Below are 19,501 nucleotides of genomic sequence, written 5' to 3'. Positions count from 1 at the left end.
TCAAATGGGACTAGTCTAAAGTTTCATCACTCAGTTTTGGGGTCAAGTTTAAATTAGCTCTAGTTCCTAACTGTCAACTACCAAGGCATTTTCTGTTTTAGCCCTCATCATTTATCTCTGAAGCACCTCACTGTTCACCACTGGCTGTCCCTTCAATACACTGTTTATTTTTGTTATGACAATGACAATGATGTCCAGTTATCTTTGTAAATTACAAGGCTCTGCACGTCATGCCTGTGCCTCTGTGCCTACAGCATAAATCACAAACACCTTAGGAAGGCATACATGACTATCTGTAATTTGATCTCAGCTTAGCTTGTTGTCTTTTCTCTTGACATTTATTCACATTTCTGCGCTCTTACCACACTGTACTCATTGTTTCCTGGCCTAACTGAGCCATTGAAAACTCCACATACTGGTGCCTCTGCCTGGGGTATATGTATCCACATGACTTCAAGACTGCTAGATCCTAATGGCACCCCTTCGGCTTCTCCCAAGTATCTGGTGACAGCCCACAGCACTATATTCATATAACTGAAATAGCTTTTAGAATAAAATCTAAAGTTCTTAACCCAGCTTACAAGACACTACATGATCTAACTCTGCTTACCTTCTCAGTCTTATCTGCCACTCTCACCCTCCCTCCTTGGGCACATAGGTCTTTTCAGAGCTTTTCAAACAAGCCAAGTTCTTCCCCCACCTCAAGCCTCCACTCATACTATTTTCCTAAATGGATCATTTGTCCTTCTCTTCCTCAATAGTTCATTTATCAAATGCTACTTCCTTAAAAAAAGTCTTTCTAGGCCCCCCTGTTCTATATAGTCAGAGCACTCTTTATCCTATTAAAGGATTTAATGATACTATAAATACCTGTAGAATGAGTCTTTTGATGTCTGCCTGCTCCACTAGACAATGAGCTCCATGATACCAGGAACTACGGTGAAAAGGATCTTTTAGGAAAATAAATATTTTATGTTAACTTTTAAGTTGTTTGTATTTCTAGCATATAAATCTGTTCTCACCTTGAACCTGTCCACATTTTATTTATACACACATACCAAGTTTGTGTGAATGGTTTGTTGAATGGAAATTGTGTGAACTAAGAAAAAAAAAGCCAGGTTGTATGTTGGGATTAAAGCATTACTAAAACATGGACAACAAAAGCCTCATGGTAAGATGACGACTTGACAGAACTAGCTTAGCAGAAGCTAAGGTTTAGAGCCAAGAGTGACTATAAAAACATAAGCCCTTATCCTCCAAAACTGACAGAATTATTGGATGGGGCATTTGATTTTTCAGTCTGTGTAAGGGAGTTTGAATTATAGTAAATTCTCAGTGTCACCAACAGGTTGTGCCTTTAAGTACACCAAAGTGTAAAAAAAAAACCCAATTAAAAAACCCGCAATATTACTGTAGGCTAATTGATATGGACAAGAGTTAAGTTCCTATGGCACCTCTTCAACATTATAACTAAATAACACTGAGGACTTGCTGTAGTTTTATGCAGTGATCTTAAAGTAGGAAGATTCCAGATGACATGCAGTTATAATTTTACGTTTACCTGTCTGTCAGTCCATTAGACAGTGAACTCTTTGTGGAGAAAAACTACGTCATTCATTTTATGATCTCAACCTTGGCACTCAGAGGTAGTCAATACATATTTACAGAATTAACAGATATATAATTCACTGTGGAGAACCAGGGATTTGATGTATTATCCCTCTTATGAGTCTGTAAATTTCAAAATAGATTCTGGTTACTATGAAGAAACGATTTCAAAAAGTAGCATTTCAAGCAACAGATAAAGTATGAGTGTCTTGCTGGCTATTCAAATTATTCATGCAGACAACCCCATTCTCTGCCTATGAACAAGGCCTATTCTTTCTATAAATAGAAAGACTGGAGGTAGGTGGAGAGGGTGTACATGCTCTTTGTGCACTGGCTATTATCTCTCCACTAACTCTATTGTTAATTTTTCCAACTACCATTCTAAAAAGAAAATCTCTTTATTATAGTTGATTTTGAGGGAAGCCGTGACCTCCTACATTATTCACAGCTTGTCAAAGAAGAAACACAAAGAGCTTCAGTGGTGCTGAAAAATACAGTTTGCATTTAAATATTCAATAGGTGTTTTAAAAGTAATAAATAATAAATTATGTTTTAATCATTAAGTAAATATAGCTTGGTGGGTAGGCAGCACCAATGGCCACCTATGTGATATGACAATGCTAAAAAAACCTTTCAGTAGCCTACAATTACCCCCTTTTGATTCCAAAGATGTCTGATGTTTAATATTTTAGAGTTAGAATTTCAGTGCTGAAGGGTCTCCCAGTTTCAGGAGCATGGGAGGCTGAACAAATGTAGGAACCTCTTATAAAGGAAAGTTTCGTTACACATAACAAACAATAACCATAGATGAGCTCACACATCTTTGTGGATCTGGAAATAGCAATTAAATTGAGTTTTAATATCTACTCAGAGATAGAAGTTGAAGCCTTGGACCTACAAGAGTTGGAAGTAAAATAATGCATAAAAACAGAACTCTCCAAGGGTTGAATTCCCAGCCTGTAACTTGCATAGGTTAAAAATCCAAATTTACACTAAATTAAAAATGAACAAATATTGACAGGTATTGGACCTGGTACAAGGAAGCACACACACAAAATTGCTCTGGGTCACATGGGATTCCCACAGAATAAAAAAGCTATCTGAAGATGATCTCATAATACAAAAAATTATAAAACATGCCCTGGTTGGTGTGGCTCAGTGGATTGAGTGTCCGCCTGAGAGCCAAAAGGTTGCTGGTTCGATTCCCAGTCAGGGCACATACCTGCGTTGTGGGCTAGGTCCTCAGTTGGGAGCGTGCAAGAGGCAACAAATTGTTGCTTCTTTTCCTCTCTCCCTCCCTTTCCTTCTTTCTAAAAGTAAATAAATAAAATCTTCACATATGAAAAAATAAAAAATTATAAAGTATAAGTAAATGATCCACGATGAACAAAGGTCAACAAGAATAGCATCTCTAAGAATTTGAGATACTGGAGAAAGTATGTTCAAAATATGATTATCTGAAATAATGATTTCTAAAATGATTAAAAAGTCATTGGAACCATAAAGAATAAAACTCAATGGTAAGTAGAATAGGCAGATTTGTCAAAGAACTAAATAGAACTTCTAAAATTAAAAATATAATCCTTGGCACTAGAAGATCAAGTAAAACAGTAGATCAGATAGATGCAGATGAACGAAACTCCCAGAAGCAGAAATAGATCTGATAAAGTTATACAGAATGAGGTAGAAAGACAGAGACTTGGAAAATACAATGAAGAAATATAAAGATTAACATGGACAACAATGTGGTGATTGCTGGGGGAGTATAAGGAGACTAAATGGTAGTGGAAAAAATATAATAAAGACTAAATTAAAAAATATAAAGATTAGAATGAGAAGGTACACATGTCTAATGGTAATTCTGTAAGGAGAGAAAAAAAATTGTGAAAAGACAATGAATAAAAATTTTGTATGACTGATAAATTATATAAATCTTTTTAAAAGAAACACAAATTCCCAGCTAGATTAATAAAAAGAAGCCCCCATCAAGTTACATTGTAATGAAATGGCAAAATGCCTACCGAAGAGAAAAACTATAAAATAATAATAGAAAAATTCATTGCTTTATCTTAAAAATTGTTAAAAATTGAACTTCACTTCAAATGAAGTGGATAAAAAGGGTTTTGGGATTAAATATGCAAGCCTTAAAAATCACATGGGAACTAGAAAAAAGTGCTCATTTCTCAGATACTATATTCTGGTGTCTTTAATAAGTGTTAATGGCAAGAGTCTGGATATTTGATTATACTAGAATGACTCATTTTTAAAGATTATGCTTTTAAAGATTATGCTCCGGCAACAGAGATTCATCCACTTGCCAATATACCCCCATCCCTAGATATATCACATACAGAAAAACGTAAGGGAGGCTAACTTAAATAACAACCTGTCATTTTGTTCTCCACTAATAAGTGGATTATCAAGTAGTGGGCCAATAAGTACATCAAAGACATAAATATTTGATTGATAATTATCCCTGCCAATTCCTCCAGCTTAAGGAGACACCTCTCTTTGAGAACATTTTCCACGAAGGGGTAGTGTACTTTCTGGGTCTTCCAAGAAGGGTGATTAGTCAGCTTCTTCCAGGGGTCTGATAAGAAGCCAGTGTCTCCCCTCAGGGTCTGACTGAAAGGATAATGCGCTGCTATCTTTGGCAGAGAATCCTGAGCTCTAAGAGATCCAAAATGCTTTGGAGTTGGTCTGAGGAGAAAACTGACCCCAGATTTTGGGTTACTGTCTTCAGGGATGAGTACACTACGGTACCCAGAGAAATGTAAGGTCTCCCAACTTTCCCATTTGAAGGGGCTTTGTGGAGAAAAAGGGGCCACATACGAAACCTGACAAGCTCAGGGGTGGCCTGCATGGCAGCCTCACAAACTCAGAGACCTAAAGTAACCACAAAGGATAGTCTGAAATTAAAATTTATTAACTGAAAGGTCATGGGGGGCAGTCATTTCCTTAAGCTAGAATCTTCCAATATAAAAAGCCAATCTTTACCTTAATTGGGCCTATTGTCTTCTCGAATCTATGATAACATACCTTTGGAATGTCAGTAACTTCCCTTTTTCCAAACCCCTGGGGCACAACCACACCAGAGCAGGGACACAAACCCCTCATTGTTATTGTTATCATGTTAATTGCTGACTGTCACTATCCTGTACCCACCTATGTAAAAGATGTGCCTATCATTTTACTTTTTATCCAAACCCACAGGTTTCCCCACTTTGCTTTCTCCAGCCTCCCTCATCTATAGCCAGTGGGTTTCATGTAACCCCCTTATGCTTCCTCTTTTGATTGTAATGTATAAAATAAGGCTGCAAAACTGTCGTTTTTCAGGGCATTTTCTCAATCCGTTGCAGTTTTGCTTTCCTGCAATTGCCATCAGTTTGGCTCAAATAAACTCATAAAATTCTTATGTTTGGACATTTCTTATGTTGACAGTTTCAGTAGTGTTTTCTACTGAACTTCACATGGAATAACAGAAAGATACTTCATTTCTTTTGCCCCAATAATTCTTCTTTTCCAGCTCAGACATCCACTCCCAGGAAACGTGAGATCACCTGGAACTGTTTCTTTGAAATAGTAAATTCAAAGCTTTCCTGTCCTTCTAGATCCCATGCTCAGGCTAATCCTTTCATATTGTCCTTGTACCTCATCAGGATCTGAGGACCTTGACCTCTCTACTCTCTGCCCATCTGTCCTCTTCTCCCTTCACTTTGACTTGGAGGGGAACAAAGTTTGCCACTCCAAAGTATGCCTTTTAGGGGTATTGATTATTTTAAGCTGATTATTTTTTAAGAAACAAAAAATTCCAGAAAAACCTTTGACTTTCCCCCCAATTGCTTAAAAAAATTTAGATAGAGGAGCTGCTCCAGGAAAAGTCCTTTCTATGTCTTATTATTAAAGACGGCCCAGCAAGCATTTGTTCACCAAATGTTTGCTTTTTCCATCTCCATGTAAATTGCCTTCTTCCCTTTTAAAGCCTCAAACCACAGTTCTCCTCCCCTGCTCAGTCCAAAATGGCATATAAACCTCAAGTGCCCGATTTGTCTTGGGGTTCCCTGTTCTTATGTAACTCCATATGTACATACATAATAAATTTGGTTATTTCCTCCTGTTAATCTGTCTTATGTCAATTTAATTATTAGACCAGCCAGAAGAACTTAGAAGAGTAGAAGGAAAATTACTTTCCACCCCTACAATTTCAGACAGCTTAAGACATTAACCACTCTTTCAAATATCCTCAACGCAATTATCTTTATTTAGAGAAGAGAATCCAATGGGATAGTGTAGGTAAAGCACTGGCTGAGAAACGCTCAGCAAATGGTAGCTAACTTCACTGCCATCACCACCATCAACATATATAGCATTCCCTCACTCCTTTGTCATTCTATCATACCAGCTTGTATGTACAGCATCCTGGTCTGCCAAACATTATTGGAGAAAAATCACTAAACTGTGTAGACAGATGACAGTGAATTCATGCTTCCAACCCGTAAGGACCAAGCAATTCTGTTTTGCTAATCAGTTTTCTGAATTTTTTTAAAAGCTCAAGAGATTAAAAAAGAGAGATTTTATTTATTTTTTTAGATAGAGGGCAAAGCAGGAAGAAAGAGAGGGAAACAGATTGGTTGCCTCTTGCACACCCCCAAATGGGGACCTGGCCCACAACCCAGGCAGGTGCCCTAAACAGGAATCAAACTGGTGCATCTTCACTCCACCAGTGAGCCACACTAGCCAGGTCATTTTTCTGAATTTTGAGACTACTCTAAACCTTCCACTCTCCTCAAGTCCCATACCCATCCCTTCCTCCCATCATTCTCATTGTGTTGCTTCACAGGAAAAAAAACAAAACCAAAAACCTAAACTAGGAACCATCAGAAAGAACTTCTCAAACTTCCAGCCACCAAATCTGCAAACCTTTCTGCATTTGCACCTATTCCTACCCCGACCCACCTTCTTGTTTTCCTCCTCTGACTACGGAAGTGAACGAATCTGGTTAAATGCTAAGGGCCAGACTCCACATTCTCTTCCCTTCTCTGTCATCCTCACCCACATATCTTCAATCTCTCTCTCCATTGGCTCCTTCTCATCAATATTTAATCAAATTTAAATATTCCTACCTTCAAAAATTCCTTTTGATTCCAGTTACCTCCTTATCTGTCTTCTGTTCTTCTTACCCAAACTTTTAAAACCAGTAGTCCACATTAGCTACCTGTATTTATATTTACTTCCTGTTTGTCCATTGTCATTGTAATCTGGTTTCCACTCCTACACTCCACTGAAACTGTTCTTATCTGCTTTATCATAATTCCAAGGAACCCTTCTCAGTTCTCATTTCATCTTGCACCTTTTGTACGGTTGATCACTTCCTCGGTGTGAGACACTGTTTTAAGGAATGCCCACTTTCCTAGACCTCCTCTTATCTCCCTGACTGCTTTCCTGTATTCTTTGCGGTCTTTCTCCTCTTTCTCTGTCCCAGACTGTGGAGTTCCTCAGAGTTTAGTCAAGGGCCCTAATCTTCTCATACAGTTAAATCAATTAAACAAGGAGGCCATTAGACTGAGGTGGCTGCGATTGCTTTGGCAGCCTACTTAAGCAAACTAGGCGTGCCTCCAGGTTATGAAATGACCTTAGTAAATGCTAAGGACAATCACAAACGGATCACTAGACTTGAAGTTACAGCCATCAAATAGTTTCCTTTCTTTGCTTCTATACCTTCTCTACTGTGTATGTCTTTCCCCTGGCTTCTGTCAGTGGAACACCCTTGACCACTTAAGGTGTGGTGCTGCCCAACTGGAACCAATTTTTGGTCACCCAAACTCTTCAAAATTTTAATGCCTCAGTTCACCCTTTAACAATACTCTGTATCTCTTTCCTTCCAATCCACCTGTATGCTAATCTATATCCCAGTTTAGATCGCCCTCCTCATCCATATGTCAAAATATATATTAGCCATCCCTTAAGCATTCTGCCTCCAAACCATGTTTCTGTAGTGTTCTCTATCTCGGCCTCAGCGAAAGGCTTCACTACTTACCCACCTTCCCAAAGCAGAAATTTGACATCATTCTGTCCCTGCCCTCTCTTTCACTCTTAACACTCAATCAGTTATCAAGCCCAGGGCACTCCAAGTGCTGAAATAGCACTCAAGTCACTTCAACTGACATCCAGGTCATCATGTGACATCTTCCTCAAGACTCCTCCAGTGTCCGATCTTGTCTGTTCTAAATCACTGTCATACAAAGCCAGAGTGATTCTTCAAACAAATGAAAATTGTATCACGCCGCTGCCCAATGCTTAAAATTTTCAGTTTCTTGTTGCCTTTAGGATAAAGCTCTGAAGTCCCTAACATTTCCTTCTCAGTTTCAATTCTCCACTCCCTTCTCTCGCAAGCAATCTTCAGCCATTCTGAACTTCTTTGAATTCCTAGAGTGCCTGCTTCAAGCCTCAGAGGTGTTCCCTCAGGTTAAATACTTTTTCCTCTCTTCTTTTTCTAACTATCTCTGCACTTAACCCTTAAATTCAATTTACGTACCAGTCCTAGTAAACTACCTGACATTCTCAAATCCACCCCACCCTCCTTAGGTGTTCCCAAGGCAGCCTGTACTTATCTAGCAATTACGAGTATCGTCTTCTAATTGCTCATTCCCCAGTGTATTTAGTTTGTTTGACTAAATCCCTAGGGGGCAGAAACCTGCTGCTCTTAGACGTTCCATCTCCAGTGCCAAAAAGAAGCGTCGGACACACAAAATATTTCAACTACTTGAATGAATAACTATTCTCTTCTTTGGAAGGAGAGCGGCTAATAGGACACCAGAAAGATGAGGGCTTAAAGAGGGCAGAGTAAAAAAAAAAAAATCTATAAATAACACATGGGATGGATACAGAGTACCTAGGCTTTTCCACAGACTGGGCGTGGGGGACTAGGCTGATCGCCTTGCCGAAGGCCACGGCGACTCCGGGCTCCGGAGGAGCAGACGCCGGGAGTGCGCAACCCAGGCAAGGAAGGACAATAGCTTGGAATTCGGCCTCGTGTTTCCGGTGGGGCAGTCTGGCGCTCCGCCGGTGAGGCGGAGGGTGGAGGCTCCGAGCCCGGCCCACGGCGAGGACGGCTAAGACGGCGAGAACCGCGCGGCCCCGGGAGCTCCCGCCCTAGCAGCCATCACCGCCTCCGCCTCCGTCGCCCCGCCTCGCCCCGCCCCGCCCCGGAAGTGGCTTAAGGCCTGTCCGGAACCTCCGGGCCGGCGGCTGCAGCGTCACTAGTCGAGCTGGTGCCGGGCGCGCAGAGCGGCCACTGCCGCCGCCAACGAACCGGGACCGTGCGGTGCCAGCAGCGCGCAGGCCAGGGGAGGGGGCCCAGCGGTCCGGCCGAGGGCGGGCGACCGGCCGCCGGCCGCCGCAGGGCGACGACGACGCGAAGGAGGCGGAGCCCGGAGAGGGGTGGGGGCCGGGGAGGGTTCGGGTGGGAGGGGGTGGGGGGGTGTCCCGGGGCTCATGGAGCCGGCCGAGCAGGCGGGCGGTGGTGACCCCCCGGAGCCGGGCGGGAGTCCTGGGCCGGGCCCCCGGCCCTTCGTCGCGCAGAAGGAGATAGTGTACAACAAGCTGCTCCCCTATGCCGAGCGGCTGGACGCCGAGTCCGACTCGCAGTTGGCCCAGATCAAAAGCAACCTGGGCCGGGCCGTGCAACTCCAAGAGCTGTGGCCGGGGGGCCTCTTCTGGACCAGAAAACTCTCCACGTAAGTGGGACCGGGCCTGCAGGATGGGTCAAGGGCAGAGGCTCAGAGGGAGGGCGTCCGGGGCGAGGGGGCGGCTGGCTCTTTGTCCACTCCTGATGGCTGGACCCCCGACTCTGCCCGTTCTCGAGCCGGTGGTCGCCGTGCGGTAGTTCCAGGGTCACCACAGGAAGAAGCTAGGGAAAGCACTCAAGCCTCCTCTCTACCACTTTCCTACGGGACCTCCCGGGTTCTCAGTCCTCTACGTCCTCCCTAGTTGCTTTTCCACAAGGGTTCAGAATGTTGTCTTCCGACTTGCGGGATCAAGAAGGAAAGAGATAAGCGGTCCCCCAGAGGTTCTCCTTGGATCTGTGCTCGTGTGGGAAGGGGTGAGGAGGATTCATCTTTGGGGGGGGGGGGCCGACTCTTGACTTCTGGTTCCTCCGGTTCTTTCTTCTTAATGATCCTTCGTAGCTCTCCATTCGCGTCTCGTAACTTTCTGAATGGGAAGGACGCCGTAGGGAACTTACAGGTTCTGCTTTTTGGGGCCTGCTCAGTCTTTGTGGATTTGATTGAAAAGATTGGTTTAAAATCAGTCTTTAGCGCACACTTGGGCTGTATACGAGACGTTAATGTCGAGAATATTGAGACTTAGAACTTAGGGACAGTGTATATTTCTCCTGTTTGGAAATGTACGATACTAAGGAAAATAGAGAACAGAGTTGTCAGGCTGTCTTGGACGTTATTAGTATCGGACGTTTGTTAATTTTGGGCCGCTGGCACGAATGTAAATTACCGAACTCAGCTTCAGGAGTTACATTCTTCTTTTATTGTTGTTGTTATTTTGTAACGTGGCTGCAAACTAGTGCAACTGAAATTAGGGGAAATCGAGTAAAAGACAGTTGCGGGGAGGCGGGAGTTAGAGACTATTTGCTAGATGAGCATCTTCGCTGTGTCCGAAGAACTTTTTGAAAAAGAATTCTGCTGTGCCTTGTTAACTGTACATGAAATCTGGTAACCTTGGATGTTTATGCTTTGAGCTATGAATGGGTGAACACCTAAGACCTAAGTCACTTACCCAGTGTTTATCCAAATTTGCTGAGTGAACTGGGTGATGACTCAGGGTTTTGTAATGCAATAGTCAGCCTTAACATTTCCTCACAGGATGATTCTTCTGTGCCTATTATTAGGAAGCCTCTGACAAATTTCTCATCTCCACTTGGTGGTGGTGGTGGGAGTAATGACCTCTTTAATTAAAAAGCAAAACTAAAACACTTTATTTGCCCTTTTCAAACAGTGGCCATAAAATGTCAAGGTTAACAGCTCTCCTAGAGAGTAAAGTTTGTGGTGTTCAGCCATGGGAGGTTTGTGGGGGAACAAATGCAACAGGGAGAAGAATCACTTTCAGTCAAAACAGAAGAATGTTTTATGAATGATTAAAATTAACATGATTTTTAAAGTGAGCCTCCTAGGTGTTTGTGTTACTCAGGCACAGTAAAAATAAAGTTACGCAGTTCCAGTAACTCCCCAATTTAATCTCTTGGATTAGATTTGCCAGAGAATAACCGTTTGGGGAGACGCAAACAGCTCCTTTTAGATGCACAGTGTGTGAATATACCAATGTGTGAGTACATATCTGATTTGGATTCATAAATCTAAAATCTAGACAGGCGTAGTTAAACATTGTTTATTTACATTTACTGTTAGTAAGCTTGGCTAAGTATCACATAAGGGTTTTCTTGTTTTTTAACTTTTGGCTTAAGTATAAGCAGCTTTTTCCTAGGAAGGGCTAAAAACATTTGACACAGTCCTTGATGCTTAGGGCAAGATTGCAGTTCTATGGCTTAATAACCCGTGAAACCATTTACATCTAAATAACCAGCAAGAAATGCTATCAGAAGGAATTTTATTTTGGGACAGTGGTTAAATGCTGCAAACTGATTCTTGGGATTATGCTATGAGATATTTTGAACTTGGTGGGACATGTTGTGATCTTGGGTGTATTTTTTTCTCCTCAGTCACCTGTTAAGGTGACCTGTTTATGTTTGTGCTTGTTGTTTATTAGGCCTTGGTGTGTTGCATAAGTTTACATTTAAATGATGCCAGAGTGTGTGCTGATAGCTATCAATTACCTGAGTAGTGATCAGATTTAGTACTTTGTAGAAGAGTGGAAAGTAGTTGTAAAAATAAAATCTCATTTGTCCCACTAGCTCTGTGACTGGAAATTAATCATGTGTTTCAGTATTCTTGGGAGAGAAATGAGGGGGGTTGGACTAAATAATTCCTGAGAAACATTCTTGCGCTGGTATTTCATGGTTTTTATTTTTTATCCTATAGAGCCTCAAATAAGTCAGTGTATATCTTCCTGCAAGGACTGGGCAGGTTGTAAAGTATCGGGCACATTCCTGAAGAGGAATGGAATATAAATGCTGTTCACAGGCACAGGCTGGACCCCTGACCCCACCTAGCCTGGGTACACCGCCCCCAGTCTAGGTGACCCAGATCTGGGGGTGCGAGGGGTGGAGTCCTTGTTTGAGAGGCACTCAAGATCATCTTTATTGACTTTTTACTTCATTATACTAGATATCATAGTTCTGTTTCAGTCCATTTTGAGACTTGCGGGTCTCTGTAAAGAAAGGTTACTTCATGTATTTCAAAAATTGGTCCCGTGATATAACACACCTTCTCTTGTGCAGACTGTTTAAAGTATTAGAACCTGTTCAAGAGAAATTATGTGACATAACATAACACAGGACCATTTTCTGAGAAGCAGGGAAACAGAAGAGGAACAAACTAGTGGTCTTTATTTTTTTTTTTCCTCTTTTTTTTAAATTGTTTTTCTGACTACAGTTGTCCCCATTTCCCCCATCTACCCCTCTTTGGCTTTGTCCATGAATCCTTTATACACACTCCTTGACGACCCTTCCCCAAACTAGTGGTCTTTAGAAAAGAGCAGTAAAGACAGCTCATGGACACTAAGTGAAAGGTATTGGTGGAAACTGGTATGGTCGGTGTAGAGAATGGAATTTTGAAAGGTAATCTTGAAATTTGCTTTTTCTCCCTTACCCTTCCGGACCTTTCATGGGAGGCACTGAAGTCTACTATATCTACACCTGGCTTTGCCACCAACATCAGCATCTCAGTCTTGCTTAACCTCTCCTAGCTTCCAAGTCCTCTTTTGGAAAGTGGGAGTGTAGACTATTAGTGGTTTTTCAAATTTAAACATTTAGCAGTGGGCTGTTTTATAAAATCAAAATCTTAAACACAGAATTGGACTCCTCAGGCTAAAATAGCACTGATTTTTTTTTCTTTGTAGCACTTCCTTGAACTCCTGATGCCTGCTTAGGGCTCCAAAACATACTGTTTGAAAAATCGTCACTGACTAGTCTCTAAGGGCCTTTCTAGCTAGCTCTGTTACTTTAAATTGGTCTGGAGGAAGGGCAAAAGGAGGGACAGTAAGTGAATGGGCTACTATTTCCTACAGGCTTACCCCATTCATGATCATTTCTTTCTTTCATAGGATTTTGATTTTAGTGAAGTGGGCTTGGTGTATTACAAATTTAGATGCCTTGTTTGTTACAACAAAAATGTTATATTCTGTGCTGTTTTGTAATGAAATGACTGTGTTATGCTGAGGAATCATCTCATTTGCTAATGAAACCGTGTCTCCCTTGTTTTACTATTAAGAACAGTATGTAGTCTTCCTAGGGACAGGAGTTGGATTATTCTAATTGAAGCCACATAATGTATTCAGTTTAGTCAAGATATGAGTTATCAAATACACAGACTGCCTCTTCTGGAACATAATAATGTGAACACAGGAGCACCCACATTCATATCATCTGTTTTGGGGAAGAAAGTAGAAAATGGTAACTGCTGAATCTCAGTTGCTTGGTAACATGTACTTAATAGAGTATCTAATGTTTGAGTGTTGAAATTGTGGAGTACACAATAAAGACTGGGTGGGCCAGAAAATCCCTTACGTTTTTTCTGTATGATATGTCTAGTAGTGCTTAGTTGTCTTTAACTTCATTTGAAAAAGTTTTAAGATTGTATTGTGACAGCTGTCAGTCACATCGACATGCATTTAAAAAAAAATCCTTTTCAAAATTGGTGAATTTTTGTGCAGCTATTTTAATATTGAAGATGGAAGAATATTTTAATATTGAATTGAAATATGCAACATTTTTGACGTATTGTGCTTTATTATATCAGGAAAGGTAAATGCAGCTGAAAGCAAAAAAGATTTGTGCAGTGGATGGAGAAGGTGCCATGACTGACTGACTGTGTCAGAAGTGGTTTGCGAAGTTTCTTGGTACTATTGACATTTTGGCCAAATAGTTCTTTGCTGGGGAGCTGTCTTATGCATTGGAAGATGTTTAGAGGCACCCCTGCTCTTTACCCACTAGAAGCCAATAGCGGGAGACAGCTGACATACTCAAAATATCCAAATCAATAGTTATTGGTGAAAATGAAAAATGTGTCTTTTACTGAAAAAACTAAATGGGCTTTTTGGCCAACCCGATATAAGTGCTTTTTATTTGTAAAAGAATTTTGAAATCTTGACAAATTACTTCATTCATTAGGGAAAACCAGTTAGGAAAAGTAGTAGAAAAGGTTTACCTTTATCAATAACCCCACTCAAAGTGGGAACCAAAATTTCTTTGCAGTGAGAAAGTTGATTTTCCATATAAAAAAACAAAAGTTAATTAAGTGGTTTTGAGAACATACATTTTTTCTTTTAAAGATTTTATTTATTTATTTTTAGAGAGAGGGAAAGGGAAGGAGGAAGAGAGGGAGAGAAACATCAATGTGTGGTTGTCTCTCTTGTGCCCCCTGCTGGGGACCTGGCCTGCAACCTGGGCATGTGCCCTGACTAGGAATTGAACCAGTGACCCTCTGTTTCACAGTCCAGCACTTAATCCACTGAGTCATATCATTCAGGGCGATTTTGGGGACATAAATTTTTCTGACAAAGTTGTATAATAGCACATCCAATAAGCTATCCTTTACATTAGATACTTAAAAAATAAACAAATTTTATTTTTTAAAAGTTTTAGGTTCAGAGCAAACTTGAGCAGAAAGTACAGAGTTTCTATGTACCTCCTACCCCCACACAAGCACACAGTTGATTTTTCATAGCAGTGTCATACTTGAGGTCCCTCCCATTTTCCAGGGACCTCCAGATCATTCTTATAAAACACCAACTCCATGTACCCATCACCCATCCTCAACATTTATCAACTCACGGGCCTGTTGTGTTGTTTTCACCACCACTGCACCTTCTTTTGCTTCATTCATAAGTGCTTCCAGTATGAATCTTTAAGGGAGAAGGAACTAGACCAAAAAAGTCAATACCAGTACCATTATCAAACTTAAAAAAATTAGCGATAATCCACTGTCACTTTGATCAACTTCATGAAGTTCTTTTTGCAAAGTTTGTGATTTTACTTCTGACTTTACATTTCATTTACATTGCTTTGTCTAAGGTTCACTACGAACAGACTTCATGGACATGTTTTAAAAATAGCTTATTAAGCCCTGGCTGGTGTGGCTAGGTGGATTGAGCGCCAACCTGAGAACTGAAAGGTCACTGGTTCTATCCCAGTCAGTGCACATGCGCGGGTTGTGGGCCAGGTTCCTGGTTGGGGGTGTGCAAGAAGCAACCAACTGGTGCAGATCAATGTATCTCTCACACATTGCTGTTTCTCTCCCTCTCTTTCTCCCTCCCTTCCTTCCCCTCTCTCCACAAGTAAGTAAATAAACTTTTTTAAAAAATACCTTATTAACGAACATTTTGATATTACGACATTCACCTTTTCTCTCCCCCTAACTTTGGAGATAATAGAATAAGTCCTGGGGTAACAAGGACTCCCTTGGATTATCTCCATTTTAGAAACGAAGACACTGATGTTTGTAGGTTAATAGTTGCATACAAAGTAGTAAAGTCAGGAGTCTTGTTTGAACAAATTATCTTCTGAGTGCCTTGTGTAGATGGCACTTTTTGGCACTTGGGCTGCGTCAGTGTAGAGTTTTGCCCTCTGGGGAAGTTCCAGTGTGCTCTTTCTTTTGGGTACATTTTTGTTTATTTGGGACAGACTACGTAAGATGTATAACTCCATCAGGAAATTTGGGAAAAGGAAATATGAATTTTAAGTTCATTGGTTTTAAAAAAAATTCTCATTCTGACCATTGTATTTTAACACCCTACATTAAGAAAGACAGAAAAATAATTAGTAAAACTACCATTAGTTCTTCCGAGATCCGAATATATCATTTAAAAACAATTTTCCTGAGTGGCCTTGCAGTATTGAAAAATAAAATTTGTAGTGAAATGATGGCAGATTTTTTAAGAGGGACATTTATTTATTATTAAATACGTGCACAACTTGTAAACCTGTCCTTATTGTGGAACCTGTGTGTTAACTTTTTTTTTCTAGGGAGACTCATTTCTAGTGAATCCTCCTCCACCTTAACACAAAATCCAAATCTGTTTCCCTGTAATCTTTGTAGAAAATTAGATGAAAAATCTCAGTAATACTATGTAAATAGCAAGCTGAGAACGTGGTAATAAAAACAACAGGGAGCAAACAATAAAAAACCTTTACGTTCATTGAGATCACCACTGGAATATTTAAAAGCGGTACATACTATAAATATTCTCATTTGGAATCTTGAGGTTGCTTCTTTCGTATTTGGCCTAGGCTCAGCATTTCTTCCCTTTCAGTGCACTCTCTCTTATCTCTTGTCCATGCTTTTGTATTCCTGTGTACGCATCTTCCCTCTGTTGTGAGCTTTCTTGAGGTCGGTGTCTTGCATGTTTATCTCTCCTTCCCTCCATTCCCAGCATTTAGTACAGTGGTATTTACTTTCATAGGTACTCAGTAATATTAGAATGGACTCTTTTTTGTTCTTTGAAAACTAAAGCATTATGCTGATCTAAAGATTTTGTTACTTTGACAGTCAAAATGGAGAATTGAATCCGGGATGAACTCTACTTTAATACTGGGTTCTAAAGAAAATATATATTTAACCAAAGTAGTGGAGGGAAGCATTTTGGTTAAGGAAGAAGTTGTATTTCATAACCAACCCAAAATTAATTAGAGAAGAAAGCAGATTATACTGGTTTTATCAGGGAGTTTGAGATTTCATTTAGAAATAAATCTATAATGTATGGTTAAATATTAGTATTCAAATATAGTTACATGAACCATAAATTTTTGGTAGTGGTCATTACCTTTTAATGCTAATTTGGCTGATTCATAATACCTAGACCAAATTTTAGAGTTTTTATAACAATAAAATAATAAAGGCTTTTTCCTCTTCTTAAATTTCTTTTTTTTTTAATTTATTGACTTTAGACACACACACGCACATGGGGTTTTTGTTCCACCTACTTAGCATTCATTGGTTGCTTCTTGTACGTTCCCTGACCAGGGGGTCAAACTGCAACATGGTGTTGGGGTGACACTGACCAGCTGAGCCGGACCTGGCCAGGGCGAGGCTTTCTCCCTTTCTAAGAAAAAACACTGTTGCAGCTGTGAAATGGGTTTGAGAGTAGTATGTAGTTCAAATTAAGTTGGAAATTGCTTAACAATTGTTAAAAATGCTTCATAATCTTCTAAAGGTAGATAGTCTAAACGGAACGTATTAATCTAAGCTGTTGATGTGGGTGTCATTTTACTTTTTGACAGTTTCCTTTTTTAAGCGAAGGATGAAGTAGTTTTTAAGAGCTGGAAATTTTATGAAGGCAGCCTTTTGCGTGTGAAAGTTAGTGGTTTGGGCAGATTCCTGAAAAGTTTATTTGGGATAATTTGTGTTCTGAGAGAAGGCAGGTTACTTTTCAGAGATCCCAATAAATAAAATGTCAAATTCTGTTAACAAATACCAAACAGAAGTCCCAATTATGTGTATGGCAGGAGGAAAATTACCACTTAACAAATTGAGGAATGATTACAAATGTAATTTTTTTAAAATTTCATAATTTAACAGACAGAATATCGTAAGACTTTCGCTGTGTGTTTTGTTTGCTTGCTTGGTTGCTTGTTTGTGGGGTCTCACAGTTTTTATCTCTATGTTCATTTGTAAGTGTTTAGTAGAGAATTTCCCAAATTGTGGGTTATGGTAAAAGGATAAGTCATTTAGTAGATCTTGACTGGTTGTTCGGGGAGGGGCTGTTTGTTGACTGGTGAACTAAATTAGAATTATTAGAGTGAATTTGGAAATAGGAAGGGGGAGTGTTTATGACTGTTGTTTCAGTTCTGTATATCTCTGTGTGTATACTGGATTATATATTTATTACTGTGGGTTGTAGGCAAACAACATGAAAGCTCCTGGTTTTACAGGTTTCTTTCGGATCATATCATCAATACCTGTTCATTAAGCTATAAAGATACAAGGACAAAAATGAAAAGTTTGACAGGTTAAAAATATTAGTAACCTTCCTTGGTCAGGTTGCTCAGTTGGTTGGAGCATCGTCCTGTACACCAAAAGGTTGCGGGTTTGATTCTGGTCGGGACACATACCTAGGTTGCGGGTTTGATCCCTATTGGGGATGTGTGAGGGAGGCAACTGATTAATGATTCTCTCCTTCTCTCTCTTTCTTTCCCTCCCTTCCTTCCTCCTTCCCTCCCTCCTTCCCTTCTTTTCTCTCTAAAGTCAGTAAACATATCCAGGTGAGGAGATACATATACACACACATGGATATGTATCAGTAACCTGAGGGATCTTATAAGAGGGCATTATTATAGATGTTACTTACCATAGGTTGAGGGTTCAGGATGTACTTGCACTATGCTAAGGCTTTACATTCATTATTTCATTTATTTTTCACAAACAGCCCTATGAACTCTAGGCATGTTTATTATCCCAATTTTACCACTGAAGAAATGAGACTTAGAGAGGTTACGTGTTAACGTATTTGCCTGTGACCACAGGGCTCTTGCTCTTAACCATGTGTCCAGAGGAATGAAAACTCCTGGGCTCTGTAGCCTAGAAAGACTGTACTGGGAAGGACTACAGCTGAGCCTGGAGGTAGCATTCAGTTGGTTAAGGAGCAGTTTGGGGAAAGGCACTTCCTGTGGGGGAACAGATGTGAGCAAATTGACCGTACAGCTGTTAAAGTCTGTGCTCCAAGCATTATATTGAATTAATCAGTTACCTGTCTCCCTGTCTAAGCTGTATGCTCCAGGGCACTTTCTGACTTATTTTTATGCTTCCATTGCATGTTGCCATGGCTGGCTCTTAAGTAACACTCTCTAAAGCATTTCAAGAAATGAATGCCCATTATCCATGCCTCAAGGGAAAAAAATGAACCATCATTATTAGGTGTTAGTAGTGAATGACTTTTACTCTAGAAATTGTCATGTCAATTTTAATATGTCACGAAGAAGTCTGAACTACAACATGCTGAAATTCCAAGTGAGCATTGTTTAACCTGTGGTGGATGGGGATAAAGAGACGTGTATGAGGTTTGTCCAGAAAAAGCCTGGCCATTGTTAATATAACAAGAACGTTTTGCATGACATGGATGTAACCTGGCAGCCAAGGAGAGTGGACTGGAATGCACATGTGTGAACAATGAAGACTTCACCATACCAGTCAGTAGGGGCAGTAGACACCCTTGAGTGAGCATGTGTACTGTGTGGCTGTCACATTCAAAATGACTGAGCAAATAGAGTAATGAATCATTATGAATCTCTGTGTTAAGCTTGAACATTCCTCCGTGGAAGCTGTTGGGATGATTCCGAAGGCAGCAGCTGTGGGCAGCTGGTGACTGGCATTTTCATCATGACAGTGTGCCCGCTCATGCATCACATCTTGTGCAGAGTTCTTCTGCGAAACATCAAGTCACCCAGGTGACTCAGCACCCCCTGCAGCCCAGACTTGGCACCCTGCTACTTCTGTTTTTCCCCAAAACTAAAATCACCCTTGAAAGGGAAAAGATTGCAGACCGGCAGTGAGATTCAGGAAAATATGATGGGGCAGCTGATGGCAGTTGGAACTGTGTGAAGTCCCCAGGTGCCTACTTTGGAGGGGAATGAGGTGTCATTGTCCTATGTAGTGTTTCTTGTATCTTAAGTAAATGTCTCTGTTTTTCATTTTACATGGCTCATACGATCTCCTGTCTAATAGGAGGGTCTTCCACTAGGAATATTGTACTTAATAAAGATGGTAGATCT

The 19,501-nt window shown here is 40.5% G+C and overlaps 1 protein-coding gene across 2 annotated transcripts in view; it reads left to right on the top strand.

Moving 5' to 3' along the window:
• Positions 1–8,866: 8,866 nt before the first annotated feature.
• PSME4 (proteasome activator subunit 4) overlaps positions 8,867–19,501 on the top strand; it is a 90,397-nt gene continuing 79,762 nt past the window's right edge. Inside the window, exon 1 of one of the 2 annotated variants that reach the window (XM_024552799.3) lies at positions 8,867–9,344. In XM_024552799.3, the coding sequence (XP_024408567.2) occupies positions 9,103–9,344 (242 nt within the window). In that variant the 5' untranslated portion in view covers positions 8,867–9,102. The remainder of the gene's footprint in view (positions 9,345–19,501) is intronic. The other variant, XM_024552800.3, reaches the window with a different exon arrangement.

The sequence above is a fragment of the Desmodus rotundus genome, chromosome 5, assembly GCF_022682495.2.
Source record: "Desmodus rotundus isolate HL8 chromosome 5, HLdesRot8A.1, whole genome shotgun sequence".
NCBI classification, from domain to species: Eukaryota; Metazoa; Chordata; class Mammalia; order Chiroptera; family Phyllostomidae; genus Desmodus; species Desmodus rotundus.
The sequence above is the reverse complement of the archived record's forward strand: the minus strand, read 5'-3'. Positions and strand labels throughout refer to the sequence as shown.